At 48.9% G+C, this 23,165-nt stretch overlaps 2 protein-coding genes across 2 annotated transcripts; one reads left to right on the top strand and one right to left on the bottom strand.

The window, feature by feature from the left end:
- The first annotated feature begins 198 nt into the window (after positions 1–198).
- LOC135088151 (uncharacterized) lies at positions 199–20,927 on the top strand. The gene is made up of 24 exons (XM_063983036.1): positions 199–470; positions 1,609–1,878; positions 2,737–2,882; positions 3,314–3,400; positions 3,562–3,897; positions 4,299–4,620; positions 4,870–5,244; positions 5,539–5,725; positions 6,286–6,479; positions 6,560–7,035; positions 7,346–7,474; positions 7,966–10,509; positions 10,952–11,089; positions 11,550–11,759; positions 12,232–12,337; positions 12,414–15,226; positions 15,686–15,883; positions 16,703–16,930; positions 17,673–17,813; positions 17,903–18,054; positions 18,143–18,338; positions 18,701–18,843; positions 19,169–19,337; positions 20,565–20,927. Exons 2-24 carry the CDS (start codon positions 1,611–1,613, stop codon positions 20,592–20,594), a joined length of 9,588 nt encoding a protein of 3,195 aa, XP_063839106.1. The 5' UTR covers positions 199–470; positions 1,609–1,610; the 3' UTR covers positions 20,595–20,927.
- On the bottom strand, positions 20,765–22,629 carry LOC135088150 (pre-mRNA-splicing factor CWC25 homolog). The gene is made up of 4 exons (XM_063983035.1): positions 22,548–22,629; positions 22,271–22,474; positions 21,738–22,025; positions 20,765–21,616 (listed from the first exon to the last, which is right to left on the bottom strand). Exons 1-4 carry the CDS (start codon positions 22,563–22,565, stop codon positions 20,765–20,767), a joined length of 1,362 nt encoding a protein of 453 aa, XP_063839105.1. The 5' UTR covers positions 22,566–22,629.
- Positions 22,630–23,165: the final 536 nt, after the last annotated feature.

The raw sequence follows: 23,165 nt of genomic DNA, 5'->3' as shown, positions 1-23,165 counted from the left end.
TGAGAGTACATAGAGGAATTGGAGTAGCATCTAGATATCATTAACGAGCATTAAATAAGTGTTAAGACGCTATTAAATTAATCCATCAAGTGTACTATGATGTGAAACATTTTAGCAAAGAGCTGCGGACGAGAGGGCACAGAGGAGTGCGGAAATAGCAGGCGCGTCGTAGTAATTTTAGTAGAATCGGGGCAACGCGGCCGCGTACCGAAATAGAGGTGCGCACGCGTCTTCCCGCTGTCAATTTCGTCCGGATAGGGTGCACGATTAACCTATACCGCCCGCCGCAGAGCGAAAGTTCGGCGAGCTCACGCTCCCTCAGGGCCCGCAGAAGGTCCCACGCGAGTGCAGTGTCCCAGGAGAAAAGTGCGTGGTTGCATAATAACGACCCAGTTATGTGTGTGATTCGTGATATATCTTAGTGCGATTTAGTTCTCAAATCTGTTAGAAAACAGATAGCAGGAAATCAAGTACGTACCCACTTTTCTTGTAAATTACGAAACAGTTTACACTTCACCTGAATTGCGAATGCAAACCATATTCTGGGTATTATATTCTGTCTTGTTTATTATTAGAAAATGCATACGCTATTTCAGACATTGGTTATTTTGGACCGGAAAGTTGCACAGGTGTGTGTACATATATGTTTTTTGTATGTGAAGAATTAAATACTCAATTTATTTGTTATTCCGATGTTTTGAGAAATAAATGTTGAAATAATTGGGTCGGCTATAGGCGTCTGCAAAGTGGCAACGCCCGCTCTATCCCGGTCACAGCTGCTGGCGCTTACACATCTTGATAGAGACAGTTACAGAAGTCATATGTATCAATGTTTATTAATATTGTACATGCATAGTATGGTGTTCTGCTGAGTGTCAGAATCAATCCTCAAATATCATAAATTATAAAATTGTGCAAGACGAAACTACTAAATAGAAATAACGTCCTACGACTTGAAACCCTAATATACTCAACATCAAATAAACCGCACCTTCCGCGACGCGAACTTTAACGATTTTCTTCTGACACAATCATGGTGCCCCAACAATATTGGTGTCATTTGAAAGCCCAATAAATATCCTTAAAGAAAAACACATTTAATTTCTTAATAAATGATTAACATATACCATAAATGTGACTTGAAAAAATACCTTACTTTGGGCCCACCTATGGGATCATTTAGACCAATTTTTATGGTTATAAAACCAAATAATGATCTCACGTGTCCTCTTTAACAGATGGATAGCGATTAATCCCAACTTAACAGTTTTATAGCCATAAAAATTGGCTCTAGCGTAACTACCTATTTTTTGAAGAAGTGACTCTGGATCCTTCTAAAGACACATTTTTGGGGTAAAAACCTTTCCTTTAATGAAATGAAGGTTAGAACTAGCCTTTCAAATGGTGCCAATATTGGTGGGAAGTGGGGAAGCATACGTTTGAAAATGCTTGTCGCGGGAGGTGCGATTTATTTGATGTCGAGTGTATAATAATAATATTGTGGAACGAACTATTCTGCAGTTACCTATATTGCCGTGATTTATGGTAGTTAGAACCCAGAAATCTGTAAGTTTGCTCGCAGTCTCTTGACTTGTCTCATTTCGTCAGAGATGCTGAAGGGTCGCGGTCGTGACCCGCGGGTCTTGACCAGCCCGCCGCCGGCGCAGCTCGCGGCGCGGGTGCCGGCGCAGACGCAGGGCGTGAGACCTCAGCCTCAGATGCACTCCTCCTCAAAACTCACTCTGCGCACGCCGACGCTATCGCGGGCGCCTATCGCCAAACCAGAGCCAGATTACGAAGTCGTGGAGTTCCCCTCCGAACAGTATGTGAACGCCAAGCTGCAGCCGCCACCGCCACCTCCGCCGCGTCCTCCTACAGGTAAGAATAAGAAGACAGTAACTTTATAAACGTTTGTAGTGTTGTGAACTGAAATAAATACAATTTGAATTATAAACAACATAAAATAGCTACTTTTCAAATCAAACGCACTGAAAAAAGTTTTCAGAATAATCTAGATCATTGTTGATAAGTTACTATATTACATTATTCTGAATTTAAGAAAAGTTATTAGGTATCATGTAATACTGACTAGACAAAACGTTTGTGTATTTGGGATTGATTGACAGCTAAACCTAGTTAGCACATGCTTCTATAATTAGATATTTATGACGGTCAACGACTTCAGTATTTGGGGCAATAGCCGTTCGTTCGCCTATAAATTCAGTTTACACAAGTTGCTGTGCATATTCCCGACAAATCAATTGTAAATCTAGTTCAATCGTTACTAGTATTACCAGTAGATATCTCATTATGGAAGATCGGCGCTGAAAAAAAAATATCACTACTTATTAGGCTGCTTCTCCATCAAGGGTCTTGATAAGATCATACGATGCGTTGCGAGGAATGGGTTTGCAAACCACCGTAGACCCACTTGAATTACCAAAATTAGCTTAGCGTATCTTTAAGAAATGGTGAAGTGAAAAGCATCCCTGAACCACGCATTTTAATCGCAAATCTCTTGTGGAAAAGTAACCTTGATTTAAGACCCTTAATGTGGACCTCTAGGGCCTGTGCACACCACGTTGTTTAAACGTGCCGCGCTTTTTTCCTACAAAGCTCTACAGGCTGCGTCTGATTTGCATGTCTATCGCTAAAAAGCTCGTCGACGCCGCAACGGCACGCTTCAATAAATGTGGTGTGCACAGGCCCTTGTCTTAGTCAGATACTGAACTCCAGGGCATCCAGTTGAAGCAGCGTCATGCGGTCTTTGCGGGGGCGGAGGCGCGCGGGTCCGCTGCACCGAGTGCGGTCGGCGAGCGCTCTGCGCCTCCTGCGACGACATGTACCACCGGCACCCTAAGCGCCGCCACCACCAGAGACAGGTGACTGAGAAGAAAGAGGAAATCAGAAAGTTTACGAAGTACCAGATATCCATAAGCTTTTCCATGGTGTGATGTGACTAATTTTCCTGGAGATACAATAAAAGTTTTTGGAAGGCAAACAACTTATAGAAAACAACTCTTAAAATTATAGAGTATGCTACATGTTAGGCTACTTCTAGTACCCATGGATCAAAAACGTCGTAGTTATAATTTTGAGAGTTTAGTTATTTTATGGTTTATAAATTACTCAAGTTATAGTAAACAGATGTATAGGTAGTGTGTGTGATACGTAATAAATAAAAATAATAAACCAACACACATTACTATTGAATTCTTTGGCAACTCTTCAATTCTAGTAATAGGAACTGTCCCTTATAGTTAATGAATAATTAAGTTGTTGTGTATGTTGTATCATAAGTATTTTTATACAGGCATTATCCTTGAACCAAATGCGGGACGAACGACCGCCTCTGCCACCGAAGGCTGCTCCCCCAGTGCCTCCACCGCGAAGACACAAGGTAAAACCTCCAAAACAACTTCTTTGAATCGTCCGTGTCACAAGTTTTCCTATGCTTATTTGTAATAATTTGAGCTGCAATACTTATAGAGAATCGTTTTGCTGTGTTCACAATTTTATTTTAGAGATACAACTACAACTTCGTATTTCCAAATATTTCAGATTAGCGGTGACAGAATGAGCGCGAGTCCCAGACCTCCATCGGTGGCGGAACAGCGCAACTCGACTCTCGGTTCTCACTCCATAAATCCCATGATGCACACTCAAACGATGCCGCTGAACAATCGGCCGAGTCAGCATAATCAGCAGATACCACCTCATCTTCAGAAGCTAGCAGCAGGACCTACGCATCTGGGTAGTGTGCCCTATTTGCCTGCGGCGCACCATTCTCCTGCGCCTGTAGTGCCGGCTCAGACCAATACGTTAGGGCATCTGACTGGCTGGGGAAGACCACGTGGGTCATTGCCGGGCTTCAATGTTCCACCTAACATGATGCAGGTAAAATAAATGCAAGTGACAAGTTTCAAAGTTGTAGAGATGTGCGAAATGCTTCTTAACGTAGTCGCAGCCAAGGAATTTTGTTTATGATCATGCAGACGCAAGGTAGACGCATCTAAATGTATGATGTATAAATCTATGTTATTATGACTAAACGGTGATGATGACATACATGGTCATAGCTATACGCAATACCTATTATGCTCATCGCTGATTTCGTGCCTGCGCTAGAAACGTATATTAAACTTTCATTTAAAATATCCTTGATGTAGGTAGTATCGTATAGCAGTCATTTATATTTTTGGCAAAGTTGGCAAACGTGCTAATAATTATACGAGATATTAGTCGGAAAGCACTTTAAACTGCGATCAATCATCACAAATAATGTTCATTTTCGTCAGCAACAAATGGGGCCAGAAAGCTGGGAGAGTCCGGAGAGCGTCCAGGCTCAGAACTGGGGTCGGCCGATGCGGCGGGGGGCCTCGGTGCTGGAGCTGAGCGGTGGGGGCATGGGGGGGATGGGGGGCATGGTGGGGGCGGCGTGCCCGGGCTGTGCCGGCTGCGCGGGCGGCTGGCGCTATGGCAGCTGCGCCAGCCTCGACCACCAGCCGTGGGCCGCGTGGCCGCCCGCCTGCTGCCACCCGCCCGCGCCGCTCGCGCACCCTCACGCCCATGCTCATCCGCATATGCACGCGCCGCAGACGCCGCAGCCTTACCGCAGAGGTGAGAGAACAGTTGTATGTGTTTGGTAAACTAGCTTAATCAATCTTTGGCTAAAAGGTATAATAAAGAGCTCTCAGCTCGACGATCCCACACCATTTGTTCCTTTCTTGTTATATGCCTTGAAAAAGCCTAAACAGTGCAAGAAATTCAGGCGCTCTCTTAGCCTCTTTTCAGGTAGTACCTGGTACTACAGTTTAAAGACACTTTTTTGCCACAACTAGAGCTGATAGCATTTTATATTGTCTTCAGTGGACAGCCGCGCGGTATCCCGCGCCGCCTCCCGAGCGGGCTCACGCGCGGCATCGCCCGCTATGAGCGTGAGATCTCGCGCCTCTCGCCGGCCCAAGCACCGCACTCCCTCGCCGCCGCCGCTGCCATCTAGCGACGCCGACTCTGAGAGCGAGAGTGACAGTGACCGCGGCCATGACAACAGCCGTAGTCACGCCCATGATAACAGTCGTGGTCACGCCCACGAGACTTCCCGCAGCCGTGTACACCGCCGTGATAGCGACAGAGCACGAAGCCGCGGCCCGGAGAGCGAGCGTGGACGCGGAAACGTGCCCGACAGCGAGAGGGGGCGTGGCAATGAACCCGAGCGCGAGCGCAGGCTCAGCCATGTTGCCAGTATGTATTCTATTCTATCAGCTTTTAGGGTTAATTTTCGAGCATAGGCCTCCTCTTCAACCGACTTCTGTCGTCGGCTACTTGCATCCGGTTTATTCCAGCTTGTCGCCGGATGTCACCTGTCCATCTTTCAGGCGGTCTTCCTCTGCCAACCCATGCTGTATCGACCGATCATATTAAAATCACATTCCAGAACTTTCTAGCTTTTGTTTGCGGCCTCAATATAAAAGATATGCGTCATGCCTACAAAATATTGTATTGTATGTGTTGCATTAAAAAACCTGTATTTCTCAGACGAAGCACCACCAAAGCAAGAGGAGACCGAAGAGTGGTTAGGTCCGGCTCCGGCGCCGGCGGCCGCGGCGTGGCAGTGCGAGCACTGCACGTTCGTCAACGAGCCCGGCGAGCGCGTGTGCGCCGTCTGCTGCCGCACGCCCACCGCCGCGCCCCAGATTGTACAAGCACCTGGAGACGCCACGAGGTAACTGAGCTACCACTATCTACTCGTAATGTCTCTACCAGTAGGGGCGGTGGGGGCGGTCCGCCCCGGGTGCCAAGCATCAGGGGGTGACACAAGTCGCGCAGATTAGTACTCACTGGCACATCTTCATGGCAAATCTGCGGTCTATGTCATGATACAGGGGGGGGGGGGTGCGATTGTCTTGGAATCGGTAGGTAGGTTTTAATTTTTACAAGTTCGTTGAATTCTTCTGACAGTCACCCTCTGCTTCAGGCCTGGCAACAGCTAATCTTTTTTTCCAATATTTGACTATAAAAATATTACTCACGTTTATGTATCCTTGATAACCAAGGATTTTAACTTTTGACTACTTTGATTGTAAACTACACACAACTAAATTATAAATAACTTGAAAAGTCGATCTGCCTAAGGCGGGAATCGAACCCACGGCCTTTCGCTTACCCGCCTTAGGCAGTTCTATTTTTTCAAGTTATTTATAATTTAGTTTGAGAAGCGACTCTAATCGCTAAAGAAATTTTAATAACTACACACAACTACTAATTAATATTGTATTGTTGTAGTGGCCGACGCGCTGACAGTCCAAGAACCGCAGCGGAAAACGCTCGAAGCGTAGCGGACAGCGCTCGTAGCGTAGCGGAAAGCGCGCGAGGCATCAGCCGACTGGACCTGGACGACGACCCGCCTCCGCCGCGGACTGTCAATCGAGTGGCATCGCCATCGCCAGTCCGCGTCGTCGACAGCCGAACTCATCAAAGTATGTACTTAATGTTTTGCCCAAAGTTAACATTTTACTAGGAATAGTATCGCAGTAATTATGTTTATTACAATTCCCAGATGGAGAATCAACATCAAACAAAACTGTTCCCAAAAAGGAACGCATTTCTACCGGCTGCGGCCCCTCGCCGCCACGAGAAGAGAACAATCGAAAACAAATAAACCGCCTAGTTACTCCCACCCGCGAACAAAGTGTAGAACCATCGCGACGTCATGATATGGGCGTGGGGCCGTCCCCGCCCAGAGAGACCCAGCATTCTATCAGCGTCGGACCATCTCCACCGAGACAAAATATATCGATGAGAGTGTCTCCGTATAAAGAAGTGAAGCAACCAGAACCACCAGTGCGGCACAGCATCTCAGTAGGCCCCTCCCCTCCCCGCGAGAATACAATACGCGCGTCCCCCGTTCAAAAAAAGTCAGCTGGGACGTCCCCCCCGCGGGACGCGATTGAGAGTCGCTCGTCGTCCACGTCCCTGCGAGCCAACGTATCTAATACCGGTACGTCTCCACCGCCGCAAAGTATCTCCACACAGGTAAAAACAAATAGTAACTTAAGTTTTGTAGCTTTTGAATGGGTTTAGACCGTTTGGACTTAGGAGATTCAGCTTTGTTGCATTATGCTTCAGGTTACTCACCATTAGAACAAAGTTTGATATAAAACCACTTTACAGCAGTGGTGAATTAGTAACATACCCATTATACATAAGATCTCATTATTTTGTTTTCTTTTTGAATTTTCTTAGTGACGATCTATATTATTAACGGGTTTATTTGATTTTGTCACTTAGTTTCATGAGTTTTATAGCATCAAAAGTACTACTTTATAATGTGTCATGTTCCTAGACGTACGAGGTGCCAAACGCGTGGGAGCGCGCCCCGTCAGCGTCTCGTTCGCGCGCGCGGAGACGCTTCCGCGACGACAGCCGCCGCGAGCGCTCGCACAGCCGGCACTCGCTCTCCAGCGACACGAGGGTAAGACACGGCAGCAGAAAGTGGAAACTACCAGGAATGACCACGATACGGTGTTTGATACCACCAATCAATTGTCATACTTTTTATAACTGTCAAAACGAGACTCTCCCATAGATTTGGTATGGCAACACTAGCAATGATGTCACTATTTTGTCAAGTCAATTAAACTACTTCTTTAAAAGTAACCAAAATCTCAATTTACAGGTTATTTAAAATTGACTAGGTTTTAGACCAAAATGAAGTCTATAAGAAAAATAATTGTACCTTGTGTGTTCCTTTTCTTCTGTTATGTTATTTGTTTGGTGTGCAATAAAGTGTATTTATTATTATTTATTATGAAGGTTTAAAAAGTTGTGCTTTAGATGTATTGGAGAATAGTGTCAAATACCCAATTGGGATGAGGGATATTCTCGTAGCCATTCTGATCAGAAAAGACGAGAGGTTTCCAGCGGATATAATTCAGCGGCTTTAATTGGTAATTTCTGTTTCAGGAGAGCGAACGCAGCGCGCGAACTAGCGGCGGCGGAGGGGGGCGGTGGGAGTGGCGGGAGACTCGCGACAGCAGCCCGCCCGAGTGGAGCGGCAGCGAGCGCCGGCCGCCCGCGCGCCTCACGCGCCGCGCCTCGCACCTCGACCTGCGCCGCGAGCCCCGCGCCCCGCGCCGCGCCAGCTACTACTCGCAGGTACCCCGCAGCCCCCGCGTGGAGCGGCAGCGAGCGCCGGCCGCCCGCGCGCCTCACGCGCCGCGCCTCGCACCTCGACCTGCGCCGCGAGCCCCGCGCCCCGCGCCGCGCCAGCTACTACTCGCAGGTACCCCGCAGCCCCCGCGTGGAGCGGCAGCGAGCGCCGGCCGCCCGCGCGCCTCACGCGCCGCGCCTCGCACCTCGACCTGCGCCGCGAGCCCCGCGCCCCGCGCCGCGCCAGCTACTACTCGCAGGTACCCCGCAGCCCCCGCGTGGAGCGGCAGCGAGCGCCGGCCGCCCGCGCGCCTCACGCGCCGCGCCTCGCACCTCGACCTGCGCCGCGAGCCCCGCGCCCCGCGCCGCGCCAGCTACTACTCGCAGGTACCCCGCAGCCCCCGCGTGGAGCGGCAGCGAGCGCCGGCCGCCCGCGCGCCTCACGCGCCGCGCCTCGCACCTCGACCTGCGCCGCGAGCCCCGCGCCCCGCGCCGCGCCAGCTACTACTCGCAGGTACCCCGCAGCCCCCGCGTGGAGCGGCAGCGAGCGCCGGCCGCCCGCGCGCCTCACGCGCCGCGCCTCGCACCTCGACCTGCGCCGCGAGCCCCGCGCCCCGCGCCGCGCCAGCTACTACTCGCAGGTACCCCGCAGCCCCCGCGTGGAGCGGCAGCGAGCGCCGGCCGCCCGCGCGCCTCACGCGCCGCGCCTCGCACCTCGACCTGCGCCGCGAGCCCCGCGCCCCGCGCCGCGCCAGCTACTACTCGCAGGTACCCCGCAGCCCCCGCGTGGAGCGGCAGCGAGCGCCGGCCGCCCGCGCGCCTCACGCGCCGCGCCTCGCACCTCGACCTGCGCCGCGAGCCCCGCGCCCCGCGCCGCGCCAGCTACTACTCGCAGGTACCCCGCAGCCCCCGCGTGGAGCGGCAGCGAGCGCCGGCCGCCCGCGCGCCTCACGCGCCGCGCCTCGCACCTCGACCTGCGCCGCGAGCCCCGCGCCCCGCGCCGCGCCAGCTACTACTCGCAGGTACCCCGCAGCCCCCGCGTGGAGCGGCAGCGAGCGCCGGCCGCCCGCGCGCCTCACGCGCCGCGCCTCGCACCTCGACCTGCGCCGCGAGCCCCGCGCCCCGCGCCGCGCCAGCTACTACTCGCAGGTACCCCGCAGCCCCCGCGTGGAGCGGCAGCGAGCGCCGGCCGCCCGCGCGCCTCACGCGCCGCGCCTCGCACCTCGACCTGCGCCGCGAGCCCCGCGCCCCGCGCCGCGCCAGCTACTACTCGCAGGTACCCCGCAGCCCCCGCGTGGAGCGGCAGCGAGCGCCGGCCGCCCGCGCGCCTCACGCGCCGCGCCTCGCACCTCGACCTGCGCCGCGAGCCCCGCGCCCCGCGCCGCGCCAGCTACTACTCGCAGGTACCCCGCAGCCCCCGCGTGGAGCGGCAGCGAGCGCCGGCCGCCCGCGCGCCTCACGCGCCGCGCCTCGCACCTCGACCTGCGCCGCGAGCCCCGCGCCCCGCGCCGCGCCAGCTACTACTCGCAGGTACCCCGCAGCCCCCGCGTGGAGCGGCAGCGAGCGCCGGCCGCCCGCGCGCCTCACGCGCCGCGCCTCGCACCTCGACCTGCGCCGCGAGCCCCGCGCCCCGCGCCGCGCCAGCTACTACTCGCAGGTACCCCGCAGCCCCCGCGTGGAGCGGCAGCGAGCGCCGGCCGCCCGCGCGCCTCACGCGCCGCGCCTCGCACCTCGACCTGCGCCGCGAGCCCCGCGCCCCGCGCCGCGCCAGCTACTACTCGCAGGTACCCCGCAGCCCCCGCGTGGAGCGGCAGCGAGCGCCGGCCGCCCGCGCGCCTCACGCGCCGCGCGCCTCGCACCTCGACCTGCGCCGCGAGCCCCGCGCCCCGCGCCGCGCCAGCTACTACTCGCAGGTACCCCGCAGCCCCCGCGTGGAGCGGCAGCGAGCGCCGGCCGCCCGCGCGCCTCACGCGCCGCGCCTCGCACCTCGACCTGCGCCGCGAGCCCCGCGCCCCGCGCCGCGCCAGCTACTACTCGCAGGTACCCCGCAGCCCCCGCGTGGAGCGGCAGCGAGCGCCGGCCGCCCGCGCGCCTCACGCGCCGCGCGCCTCGCACCTCGACCTGCGCCGCGAGCCCCGCGCCCCGCGCCGCGCCAGCTACTACTCGCAGGTACCCCGCAGCCCCCGCGTGGAGCGGCAGCGAGCGCCGGCCGCCCGCGCGCCTCACGCGCCGTGCCGAGCACCTCGACAGCTACTACTCGCAGGTCTATCCTACCACCTCCCCCCGCAACCCCCACTGGAGAGAGAAAGCCCCAACAGCCCTCGAGTGGAGATCAGCAAGCGGCCATGCCGTTTCTACGTTCGTTTTAGCCAAATGACGTCCACTGCTGAACAAAGGCCTCCCCCAAGGATTTCCATAACAACAGGTCCTGCGCTGCGTGCATACAGGTTCTTCCTGCGACCTTCCCGCGATCGTCGGTCCACTTAGTGGGAGGCCTGCCCACGCTATGTCTTCCGGCCCGTGGTCGCCACTCCAGAGCTTCTGCCCCAACGGCCATCGTCTCTACGAGCTATGATCCCGGCAACTGCCAGGGGGGAAACACCAAGCATAACCCGCTTCATCACCCTTCCGGTGACCTTAAGCATTCTTATGACCCATAGGCCACGCCTTCTACACGCTGAGTCTTTCAACTGTAGCGCGTTCATCTCTACGGATCCTATCCATTGGGAAGGTTCCAAATGGTACACTGTAGTTTAAATTTGTTGAACCTTGATATACTAACAAGCGGTTTGTTCTCCAGGCGGCGTCCCCAGAACCCGGGCGCGCGATGTCGATGGAGGCGCTGGCGGGCGCGGGCGCGGCCGGCGCGGCGTCGCGCGGCCTGGAGCTGGCGCGCCTCATGGCCGAGGCCGAGCGGCTCGGCTTCAGCGCCGCTGAGGTTACTGCTACTACCACTGACATTATGTTTAAGTTTTTGTATTATATTTAAGACTAGCTCGCAACAGTCAAGATTCAAACTGAGGGCCTGAGGATGAGAAACGTAACGTAAATCTTTTTGGTTCCTCAGTATCTGATCCCTGGAGGTAGACTAAGGAAAGATTTATTTAAATGTGGACAATAAATAACGCATAAAACAAAACAGTCAAGTAGCACATAGCACGTAATCGTAGTTAGATCTTATCACCTGATTATTTATCGAATTGGTATTTGTACGGACGACGGCACGTCAACGTAACCACTGTGGGTTCTTGTAATAGGGGCGAGTTTGCAACAAAAATGGGTAACCTGATGTGCTGTCGTGTGTACCTTATTGCTTTCGGTTAGCGATGTGGTAATGATGACCATCGAAGTATTGAACATCTCAGAAACAATGACGACGTCGTGGTGTTGCGTTGCAGGTTCAAGCTGCGCTAGCGCAGAGCCCAGCAGCGCCGCTAGCGTGGCTGCGCGGGCGCTGGCCGAGCCTATGTGCTGGCGTACGCGCAGCCGCCGCCCGCCTGGCGCCGAACGCGCGTGTTTCCGAGCTGGAGGCACGCGCCGCGCTAGCGAGGCACCGCGGCGCCATGTGGCCCGCCGTCACCGACTGCGTCGAGAGGCACCGCCGACAGGTCAGCACAACAGAAGCAGTTAAATTATGCACTATCTGACCGGGTTTCTGTAACTAAAGCCCGGTCTCTGAGCACGTAGAATTTTGTCCAATGACCCCAGGCTACCCATCCTTATCGCTCGCGTGTATTGCAGTTGCGACTGTGCGACGGGCGCCCGCAGTGAGTGTGCGAGCGCAACAGCAACATAATTACTCGGCGACCAGACTATAGTTTATCGATATCTTGTATAGTTTAGAAATAATCGAGTGAGAGATCACTTATCGCTTCCACCTTCCACTCAAATGTGAAAATTATATCACTAACCATCAACTAGGTATGTGTAGCTGTAGACTCACCGCGACCGTGAGCTTCTGTGTAAACGTATTGTGTAAGCTTTGCGTTTTGTCAAATTGCATGTTAATGTCACGATTTAAAAATTAAGCATGTTATGATAAGAATCAGATGACAGAGCGCATGTCGGGTTATGTTGCAGACGGAGCAGGGCACGAGCTCGGAGCGGCGGCTGCGCGGGCGCGTGTGGGGCTCCCCGGCGGGCGCCGACGACGACGCCGCGCCGCCGCCGCGCGCCCACACGCGCGGTAATCTCGCCTCCAGCCGGTAGTCCGTACCGTCCCACCGTCCTCACACGCCATAACCGTCACGTTTACGTTTCAGCCGAAGATAGCTCGGACGAGTACGAGCCGCCGCCGAACAAATTGCGGGACGACGACTGGATGTATCTCCCCCTCGACGCCGCCCGGGAGCCCGTCGAGCCCTGGGCCGTGGTTCCCCACCCGTACGACGACGTCGCCGATGACGTCGCCGCGGACCTGAAAAGGCTCCTCGTGGGAGCGAGCGCTCCAGTGATCCCCGACGACTTGGTTCTGGGAGGCTTCCTGCCCGACGAGTTGGCGGCGATGTCCGCGGCGGACGGCAACGTTGGAGGCAAACCGCATTTACTAGATTTTATCCAATCTGAGAACGACTTCATAGAGGCATACAACGCTCTCACCAGGTCCAGTCCCCTCCCCAATGTCAATAATCGCAAGGATGGGTCGGACGGCGCCCATTTTTCGGCAGAAACAGATTCGAAACGAGACACGTTTGACGTGGATGAGAATGATTTATATTCTAATATTGAAAAAAACACTAATATTAATAATAATATTAACATGCAAACAAATCACACATCTCATGAATTGATAGACTCGAATAAATTAAAGAAACGGTCGCCCGAAAAAGACAAATCAAATGAGTCTTTGGAAGTTACATTAAATAATGTTTATACGATGCAGCAAACTAGTCAACTTTCTTCGTCCCCGACGAAGCCAAATATAGCAGCTGACGAAGATAGAATTACAAATATAACTTTGAATTCTAGTCAACAATTTGATACGCCAAATAAAGATCTCACATCTAACGTAGAAATAGAAAATGCAAGTATTTCGACAGCAAATGCAGAGCCGATTTTATCAGATGTACCGATTACTTCACCCATACCTAAAACGGTGACTGAAACTAACAACGTAAAAAATACATCACCGACGCCGCAAGTTGCAGTCCAAAAGAACATAAGAAAAGTAACGACTGAAAATAATATAGAAAAAACACAAGCTGATATTCAATCTCAAGATAAATCTAATAATTTAAATGACCTTGTTGATAACACTCAAAGACTGATACAACAAATGAGAGATGAAATTAATTCAGATATAAATTCTATTGATAGTAGAAACATATCACAGAGTGAAGCAGATAGCAGTTCAAATGAATCTGATATTTCAACAGAACACGAGTCTAGCTATAGTGATACTGAAGATAAAGAAACTGATGAGTTATCAACAAATGAAAGTGAAAGTTCTGATGAGGAAAGTGAAGAAGACCGTTTACATGAAAGACGGCCTACCATAATTCAAAGGACTAGTTCGGAAGAAAACGATCAATTCGAAGAAGCTATGGATCACATAGAAGATCAAATGGAAGACTTCAAAAACACCAATATTGAAATCTTAGATTCGATAGCGCGTAGCCTACAAGAAGAGCATACTATATCACTTACCATCGATGAGCCCAAAATAACAAATGAGAGAAGAGAAGATCTTAATAACAATTTATTTGTAGAAGTTAATTCTTTCGAAGAAATTTATGCTCAACTAAATTCAAATAATAAAGGAAAAGTTAGCCCTACGCGCCCTGATCATAATAAATCCAATGACCAACAAAATAGCCGATCAGAGCTAACCTCAAATAATGTACAGCCAGTTATTACAAATAATAAAAATGACAAGCAGAAATCACCTGATAATGCATCAATAGGAAACCAAAATAATATAATTTCAATTCAAGACGAACCTAAAAATGTTTCGCCTGAACCAATAATGATTCCCAGGATAAATATCACTAAGCAATTAGTCGCAATTTCAACATTTAAGGCTATGCCACCAATACAATTAATAATATCTGAAAACAACCAAATAGCACTGAATGCTATTATAGAACATTTAGAAGGAAATGAGGAGATTAATAATGAAATACAAGAGCATACTGTTGTTCAAATCACAGAAGAAACATCCGCATTAGAAAATGATTTTATTATTACTGAAACGCCTGTAACGTCGATGAAAAGCTTGCCACAATCATCAGATGAGGATGATTCAATGGGTACAGCTGACTCAGACGTTACTCCAACGGAACAAACTGACTTAGTAGATGATGATAATACAATCTTAGAAAATAATACAAATACTCAGGAAAACTTGAGTAATAAAATAACAGAAAATGTTGATAGAACAGAATCAAAAGATGTCTCTGATATTTTGGACAACAAAGTAGAGATAAATAACGAAGTTTCGGACAGCAATAATAAATCTCCTGAGAAAATAATTACAAAGCCACAAAATCAGAGTAAAATAAATAAAACATTCAATGCCATTAAATCAAATATTCCAAAATTAGTAAAAGTTGTGCAAAATAATAAGCAAAAAGGAGACAAGACTTCTCCAAAAGTTATAGCTTCCAAGGTACCAGTTCGACGAGGCTCCCTTAAGCAGTACCCCGCACCGGCGCCTCCCAAATCTCACTTCGGTAACATTCAAAGCGGTCACGTAAAACAACTTCAAACTCGACTGTTTGATAATAAATTTCCAAAAACTTCCATCTCTGTGCCAAGTACGGTAGAAGCAAAACCGTCGACATCTACGATGCATAAGAAAAAGCCTGCCCCGCCGCCCCCCACTCAAGAGGCGAAGCAACCTTCACCGTCAAAAGCTGCACCTCCCAAAGAAAAAAAGAGCAATTTCTTTAGAGAATCTTGCCGCACGGAAGATGAATGGACAGAAAGTGACGCCGAAGATACCCCAGTGCCGTTTTCTAAAGAAAGCGAAGAACCTAATAGACCACCGTCACCGCCGCCGCCTGTTACTGTACGTCGGGTGTCTGGACAAATCATCGACCTTGCCAAAGTCCGGATTCCGGAAGGTTCGCCTGAGGTAAGTAATATTCAACAACATCAAAAATTTACAACGTAATTTTAAAAACAACCAGCTAACCACCTTTGTATGTTCTGGTTCGTCAGTTTTTTTTTTCGCGTTCCTCGGATCCACGAGTCAGCCAGTCCGACCCCTTCACCGTTCAGCTATCGTGGCTTCACATTTTACCTACTTCTGTCCCCGGCCGCTTGCATCCAGTTTATTCCAGCTTGTTGCCGGATGTCATCTGTCCAACTTTTTGGCGGTCTTCCTCTGCCGACTGATCATATTAAAATTACCCGTGTTCCCCGGATCACGAGACGGCCAGTCCGATTTCACCGTTCGGCTATCGTGGCTTCGTTTATCGAAAGGCGAAAATTCCATTAGAAATATCGTGTCGTGCCCTCTTGTTTCAGTTTACTATAAACTCTGAAATAGGTACGATTCGTTATGACTGATATATTCCCCGCCATTTCCCAGCGGCAAGCGCGCATGCTGCTGGCAGAGGGCGCGAGCGAGACGTGGGAGCAGGCGCGGCTGGCGGTGGAGCTGGTGTCGCGCGGCGCGGAGGCGGCGGCGGCGCTGCTGGCCGCGCTGGAGTGCGCCGACCTGCCCGCCGCGCTCGCCTACCTGCACCAGGACTGCGAGCTGTGCGCCGAGCGCCTCCCCGAGCACGAGGTAGGGGCTAGTGGGGTAGGATAGGATGTCGCCCTAGGACTTCTAGGCGGGAATGTGAAGCGTCATGTTAGCGGTCACAAAACAGTGCACCGTGATTCTTCGGGTTCTCTCAGGTAGTCCATGAAGTCTCAGTAAAGCACCACAACTTTACTGAGACTCAAAGTGTGGGAAGGGGTAGCATCTATCATCCTTCATTATATCATTTAATTTACCGAAGTCTCATCCCACTTGGTCCCATTTTGTAACTCGTCTCACTTGAAACTTAAAAATGGCACTAATCAAGTTGGCCTCGACGTGTATTGCCAACATCAAAAAAGAAGAAGAATATGTTGCCCTAGGCACATAAAACCATCCACATAAGATTTCAAATAACTAAAACACGTTTACAACCATTTACTATTACGATCTCGCAAGTTGCAAGCGAGACTAAACTATAAACATACATACGTCTAATAAATAGCATAGTTGTGAATTTAGCTAGATGACTCAATTTATTTCAATTTTTCAAACCGGCTACTCTTCCTTTAAGAGTAGGCGCACACCGTTGATTTTTCGTCGGCCGATAGTTTAGTCGGGCAGTTGATCAGTATGGGCATGTATAGTGTGCGCCACTACGCCGATTGGATTTGGCCGATTCTTCCTACAAATTAAAATCGGGCACAACTATCGGCCAACTAAAAATCAACGGTGTGCGCCTACTCTTAATCAATTGAAGTCAAATGCCAAAAGCTTTGTGCCTTGATAACAACAAATAGAGTTGAATTTTATCTGGCAAATAAGTTGAAGACATGGTTCTCTGATAAATTGTGAACCTTCCAGATGGTGTCGATGCTGCGCTGCACGCACCGCTGCTGCCGCTCGTGCGCGCGGCTGTACTTCACGGTGCAGGTCACGGAGCGCAGCATCGCGGACTGCGTGTGCCCCTACTGCAAGCTGCCCGAGCTCGAGAGCCTGCCCGAGGACGAGTGGCTGGAGTACTTCGCGCACCTCGACATACAGCTCAAGACCTTGCTCGAGGCTGACGTGCACGAGCTGTTTCAGAGGAAGGTGAGATTCAACATCATCATCATCATCATTTCAGCCATAGGACGTCCGCTGCTGAACATAGGCCTTCCCCCAATGCTTTCCATGTTGATCGATTGGTAGCGGCCTGCGTCCAGCGCTTCCCTGCTACCTTTACGATGTCGTCGGTCCACCTTGTAGGTCGACTGTACGCGGCCTCCATTCCAGAACCTTTCTGCCCCATCGGCCGTCAGTTCTGCGTACTATGTGCCCTGCCCATTGCCGCTTCAGCTTGCTATTCCGTTGGGCTATGTCAGCGACTTTAGTTCGTTACGGAGATTCAACATATTATGGTCATCGTAAAACCAATAACCAGTGACGTCTGACGATGTCACGAACGATGCTAGTGCTGCAGCTGCAAGCGTGACGTATGTTAGAACTGTTGCACGTGCAGATGCAGTTGAAACTCCAGATATATCAGAATACATTAAACATAAATTAAACCAATCATTTATCTAAGAATCACTTAGTGGCGTAACTATAGGGTGGCAGAGCTGGCAAAATGCCACGGGCCCCCGGCTCAAGATGCTAAGCGCACGGGATGCTTCAGCCTTCCCTGAAAAACAGCCCTAGGCCCTTGGACCTTATACGCCAAGGGCCCCATGCACAGAATTTGCCACGGGCCTCGGATGGTATAGTTACGCCACTGCACTCAGAACGCGTCATAAAATCAGATTTTTCCAAAATACGAACACAAGCCTTAAAAATGTTTGCATTCTTTTTACAGTTGCGAGACAGAACCCTGGCACGTGATCCAAATTTCCGATGGTGCATGGAGTGTTCCTCGGGATTCTTTGTGCACCCGAAACAAAAGAAAATCCGTTGCCCGGAGTGCCGGTCAGTGAGCTGCGCCAAATGTAGGAAACAGGTACGATTATTTAGCATAGTTAAAGATACTTAAAACAGCACATAGCTTAAGTCAGTTTCTAATATTACCTTTGATAATTTCAATTTCAGTGGTCTGTTAACCACGAGGGCTTGACTTGCGAGCAATACACCGCTTGGTTGGAAGATAATGATCCAGAACGAGCCATCGCCGCAGTTCAACAGCATTTACGTGAAAATGGCCTTGAATGTCCGAGATGCCACTTCAAATATTCACTATCAAGGTATCTAAATTCGAAAATAAATTAATTAGACACCATTTACTTACCTTTGATGAAATTGGAATTCTTACAAAGATCTTTTATGTTTTAGGGGTGGCTGTATGCACTTCACATGCACGCAATGCAAATACGAATTCTGCTATGGGTGTGGAAAGCCATTTATGATGGGAGCTCGCTGCGGGCTCAGCGAATATTGCGCTAAGCTGGGGCTACACGCGCACCACCCGCGGAACTGTCTCTTCTACCTGCGCGACAAGGAGCCTCATGAACTGCAAACACTTCTACAGGTAGGCACAACATGAAATGATCAGCGGTTTACCTCGTAAAACTATTTTATCCAAGGAATGTGTATTTAAATTATTAGTACGGCCTTTGACCACGTTGAAAATCTATCGAATCATATGTACTTCTTAAACAACTATAAGAGATCTTACCTTTTAAAAACTTTAGTACATTATGTTGGAAATATCAATGGAAATAATATTCTTTACATATTGGGGTACCTCAGGGAATAATATTAGGGCCGTTATTCTTTCTAGCTAAACCGGGTTTGCTACTTTGATAAGTTATCCCTGTAGTATAGTTCATCTAATTTATTCAAGCATTCGATCCACAATTTGGTTGTAAGAAAATAATATTGTTGTCATAGATGAACAACGTGGAATACGAGACAGCAGCGCCCGAGGGCAGCCCGAACCGGTGCCCCATACAACTGCAGCGGGAGACGCCCACCGGCCTCGTGGACGGCACGTGCGGTAGCGAAGCGCCTGCCAACTATGCCGGACTATGCAAGTAAGTACCTGTTTACGGATACCTACTTACAGAGATGTTCAAGTCTAGAAATTTTGAAATAAACCGATGATATTCATATTTTTTCTATATTATCCACTGAAACTATCTAATATGATTGGAAAATTTCGGTCCATCATTGTTTTAAATACCGTACTCCTATACGTTAATTGGCACGGAAGAATACCAAGGAGTATTCGAACACCGTTGAATGAGACCCAAAAACGAGGTGCTCGTTAGAAAGTCATCCTCCGGTGGAGTCGAAGGGTCGGCAGCGGCGAGGCCGAGCGAGCGAGACGGAGAGCGGTGAGCGCGGCGTTGGTTGCAGGAACCACTACCTGGAGTACCTGTCGCGCGTGGTGCGCGCGCGCGGCCTGGACCCGCTGCCGCTGCTGGACGTGGGCGACCTGGAGACGCTGGTGCGGCGCGCCGCGCTGCGCCCGCCGCCGCGGCCCTACGGCTCGCTGGACGGGCTCTACCGCCGCGCGCTGCAGGAGGTCTGTCACCTGGCGTGTTGCAGGCCGCACTACGTGGAGTACCTGGCGGCGCGCGCGCGGCGCCTCGACCCCATCCCCATCATGGACGTGCCCGAGCTGGTGGCCGAGCTGCGGCGCCGCGCGCTGCCGCTGCCCGAGCGCGGGCCCTGGGACACCGACCCCGTCTACGCCGGGATGTGCGCCGAGGTACGTCGGCCCGCTCCGCCGACGGAGCGCCGGGCCGACTTGTGTTAGCTCCGCTCTTGTGTGTTCAATAAATATGCGCCAGTCTTGATGATTCGCTTTGAATCGGCGCACTTAAGTGTTCAAACACGCACCTTCACTTCACGTTGTATGGTCGACTGTCGATATCGAAATGCTTTAATCTATTTCTTCCAATCTAAGGATATGTGACTCACATTAGTGGCATTTTCATTAGAAAGTATTTTATATCTTTGTACTGTAGACCAGTTTATGTATGTCACCGTGAAATTGTGAACTCCGTCAGTTTATAATATAACGCGTTAAGTTGTAAATCCTACAGTCTAGGTTAGATTTCACAATTTTACGAAGACATCGTAATTCTAATCGTAATCGTAATTTTTTTATTTCATTAATGCACTGAAGTCAGATTATTCGTGTTTTAACCCACATCATAAAAGATGGGTAAAAAATATATTATTATGTTTGATGTGTGTTTCTGTTTTTGTCTGTGTCATGGTAGCACCTAAACAGATGATGAGATTTAACATCTACAAGTGTATTTATGTGCCTTTATAGGCTGGCGCGCACGGGTGACTTGTCGCCGTAACTGATGTCGTCACTCTTATCAAGATCATGGAAATGTATGTATGGAGCGACGTGACAGAAACTTTTTCGTCAAGGCGACAAGACAAGTCACCCGTGCGCGCGAGCCCTAAGAACATGATAGCATTTACCATGCATTTACCTCATGCTAATTTGGAATCCGTTAGATACAGAAGATCCAATCTTATTTTTAACTAAGGAATACAGAAGAATGCTTTAAGAAATTAAAATCACTTTGAATTTAAAGTGTATATTATATTAATAAATTTATCTTATCTTATCTTATCTTATATTTATTCTTTTATCTCAACCAGAGAGTTCAAATGGTTGACTATTCGCTATTAAATGTAGGCAAAAAAATTTACTGAAATGGAATAAACTGATTAAAATTTGAGAAATCTATTTTTTTATACGAAATTAATTAAATCATCTCTGTTACAGATCGTGAAGGAGAAAATACCCTTGGATTGAATTTGGAACTATGTCCTTTTGCTGTTTTGGCTACACAAGATTCTTTGGAAATTAAAACATAATATTGTAACATTATTTTTCATTCATTATTATAATTCAATTAATTATTTATTAACAATAAAATAAACTATTCAATAAAAATGTGGTTTATTATTAAACGTCGAAGGTCGTTACCTTCGTGCGAAGTTTTCATTCATGTGATGCCTGTCGCGTTGTATGTAGTGCCTGTTGGAATGTATCCGGCTCTCCAGGGAGTCGGGCAGGGCCCTGGCCTCGGTCTTGGCGGGGGGCGGGCGGGCGCGCGCGTCGGCGGCGGCGTCGGCGCGGCGCTGGTCGGCCACGCGGCGGCCGCGCTGCACCTCGCGCTCGGCGCCGGCCGCCGCCATCTCTGCTAACTTGGCCGCTCTCTCCTCTGCACTCAATCCCCCACCTTTCTTGTGCTTCTCCCGCTCTGCCTTTTTATTATGTTCATTCATTGATCTCTTCCTATAGTGCTTGTCATCGTCATCACTTGATCCCCTGCGTTGTTTGTTTACCTTATATAACTCCTTTCTGGAATTGTCATATTTCTTTTTATACTCATAATCTGAAACTTCAGTCTCACTCCTACGCTTTCTGGATTCAGATTTGTGACTGTGTGAATGTTTTTCATTGAAGTCCTCTGGGTATTTATTCTTACTCTGCTTAACCTCTTCGTTAGATGAATCATCTGATTCTGAATGATAAGATTTCTTCTTTTCTTTTTTGGATTTCTTCTTTATTTTTTCTTCTTTCTTCCTCTTTTTCTTCTTTTTAGAGTTTTTATCATCAGAGTCTGATGAGGAGTCTGAATCTAACTTTTTTTTCTTCTTTTTAGAGTGTTTATCATCAGAGTCTGACAAAGAATCTGAATCTGAATTGAGTAGTTTAGCAATATCTACACCTTTATCCCCACTTAAAGCTGAAAGTTTAGCTGCAAGTTTCTCGTCTAGATCTTTTCCTTTCTTCTTTGACTTTTTCTTAACTTTATGTTTTCTTTCCTCCTGAAAATTTCATGAAAGATGTTAATAAGAAATCATGGAGAAAAACTCAATGCCAGATTTATCAGAGCTGTTTATTAAATCTACAATAAGGCAAAATGTTAAAAATAAAACTGTATTTTACCTGTTCCTTGCGCAATAAATCTGCCAGACGACGTCTTTGCAATGGATTATTGAGCAGTGCTGCCCTTGCAGCTCGTTCTCTTTCTTTGACAAGTAAGAGAGGATCCTCACGCATCTTGCGAGCTAAGTCGACCTGGCCATCTCCAGAACTGGCCATCATACTCGAGCCAACAATTCTACGTGCAACAGCTGGTATTGTGTCTTGCTCTTCTTTTTCAGACTGCCCATAATTTTTTTCTATTGATTTACCGAGCAAATAGTCCTCATCTTGTACTTTCTTGTCAGGTTTCTGTGGAAATAAATAAGTCAGTCACCAGGTAAGTTAGCACTCTTTGCCCAATGTCCATGTCACATATTTTTTCCAAAACCATGTTTAAGTTAATGAGACGCCTTATTATTTAAAAGATCATACTAACTAAATTATAGTATTTAGTATCCATTATGGATGCTGAAGAAAATATCAATTTCTAACTTTAAATAGTCAGCTCTACTTGTAATCACCATAATCCTAAAAAAATATTCTCATCAACGTACATCATACATCCAGTTTAAGCGGTTGTCATTAGAGGAGCCAGCATTGCGTCTGGCCATTTCATTTAGTTCTGCTCGCCCCATTTCCTCAGCTCTTTCACGTTGCAACTCCATAATACGTTTCTTTTCTTCTGCAGCCGCCTGTTCTGCCTTCCAAACCCTCTCCTGGTTCTTTATTGTGTTTGGATGCCATGATTTTTTGGAATTCTAAAAAAAAATTTGAAGTAAATTAATGAAACTTAACCACACTTAACAAGAGTTCTCAAATAAAAACACCAACCAAGTCACCACCTCCCATCTGACCTATTTTAATGAACAAACAAAGCTCTAAATAAATCTCTATTCTTCAAAAGCCAAATTTTTTTTTTTTTTTTTTTCTTCTTTATGGCTCTCGCGGATTGCGTTTAGCCACGACAGGGTTCTTGATTTTTGCGTTCAGTTTTGTCATAAGTTTTGCGGACATTGCGTTTAGACAGGGTGGGATTGGGTTAAAGTTAAAAGGTAGGGAAACGAATCAATTACGGTAGGAAACGGAACAAAGGATGGTTTTCATAGGATCAATTTAGGTGTGATATAAGTACAAAATAATAAAAATAAAATAATATTTACATAAGTACAATATACATTACTATTTACAATTTTATATTATTATGGGTAATAAATTCGGCTAGGATATTATAAACATCAATATTATTGGTATATAATAGGCAAGTGATGGATGTAGGAAAAGGAATTTTAATGGCTAAAAGAGAACTAATAAAAGAGGAACGATCATATAGGCAACAGTAAAAAAATATGTGATTTAAGTCTCCGACGCCAGAACCACAAGTGCACGAATCATTATCAAGTACATGAATTTTAGCCAAGTGTGCTGGAGTGCACACGTGACCAAGTCGCA

The sequence above is a fragment of the Ostrinia nubilalis genome, chromosome 3, assembly GCF_963855985.1.
Source record: "Ostrinia nubilalis chromosome 3, ilOstNubi1.1, whole genome shotgun sequence".
Classification (NCBI taxonomy): Eukaryota; Metazoa; Arthropoda; class Insecta; order Lepidoptera; family Crambidae; genus Ostrinia; species Ostrinia nubilalis.
This window is presented reverse-complemented; position numbering and strand designations above follow the sequence as displayed.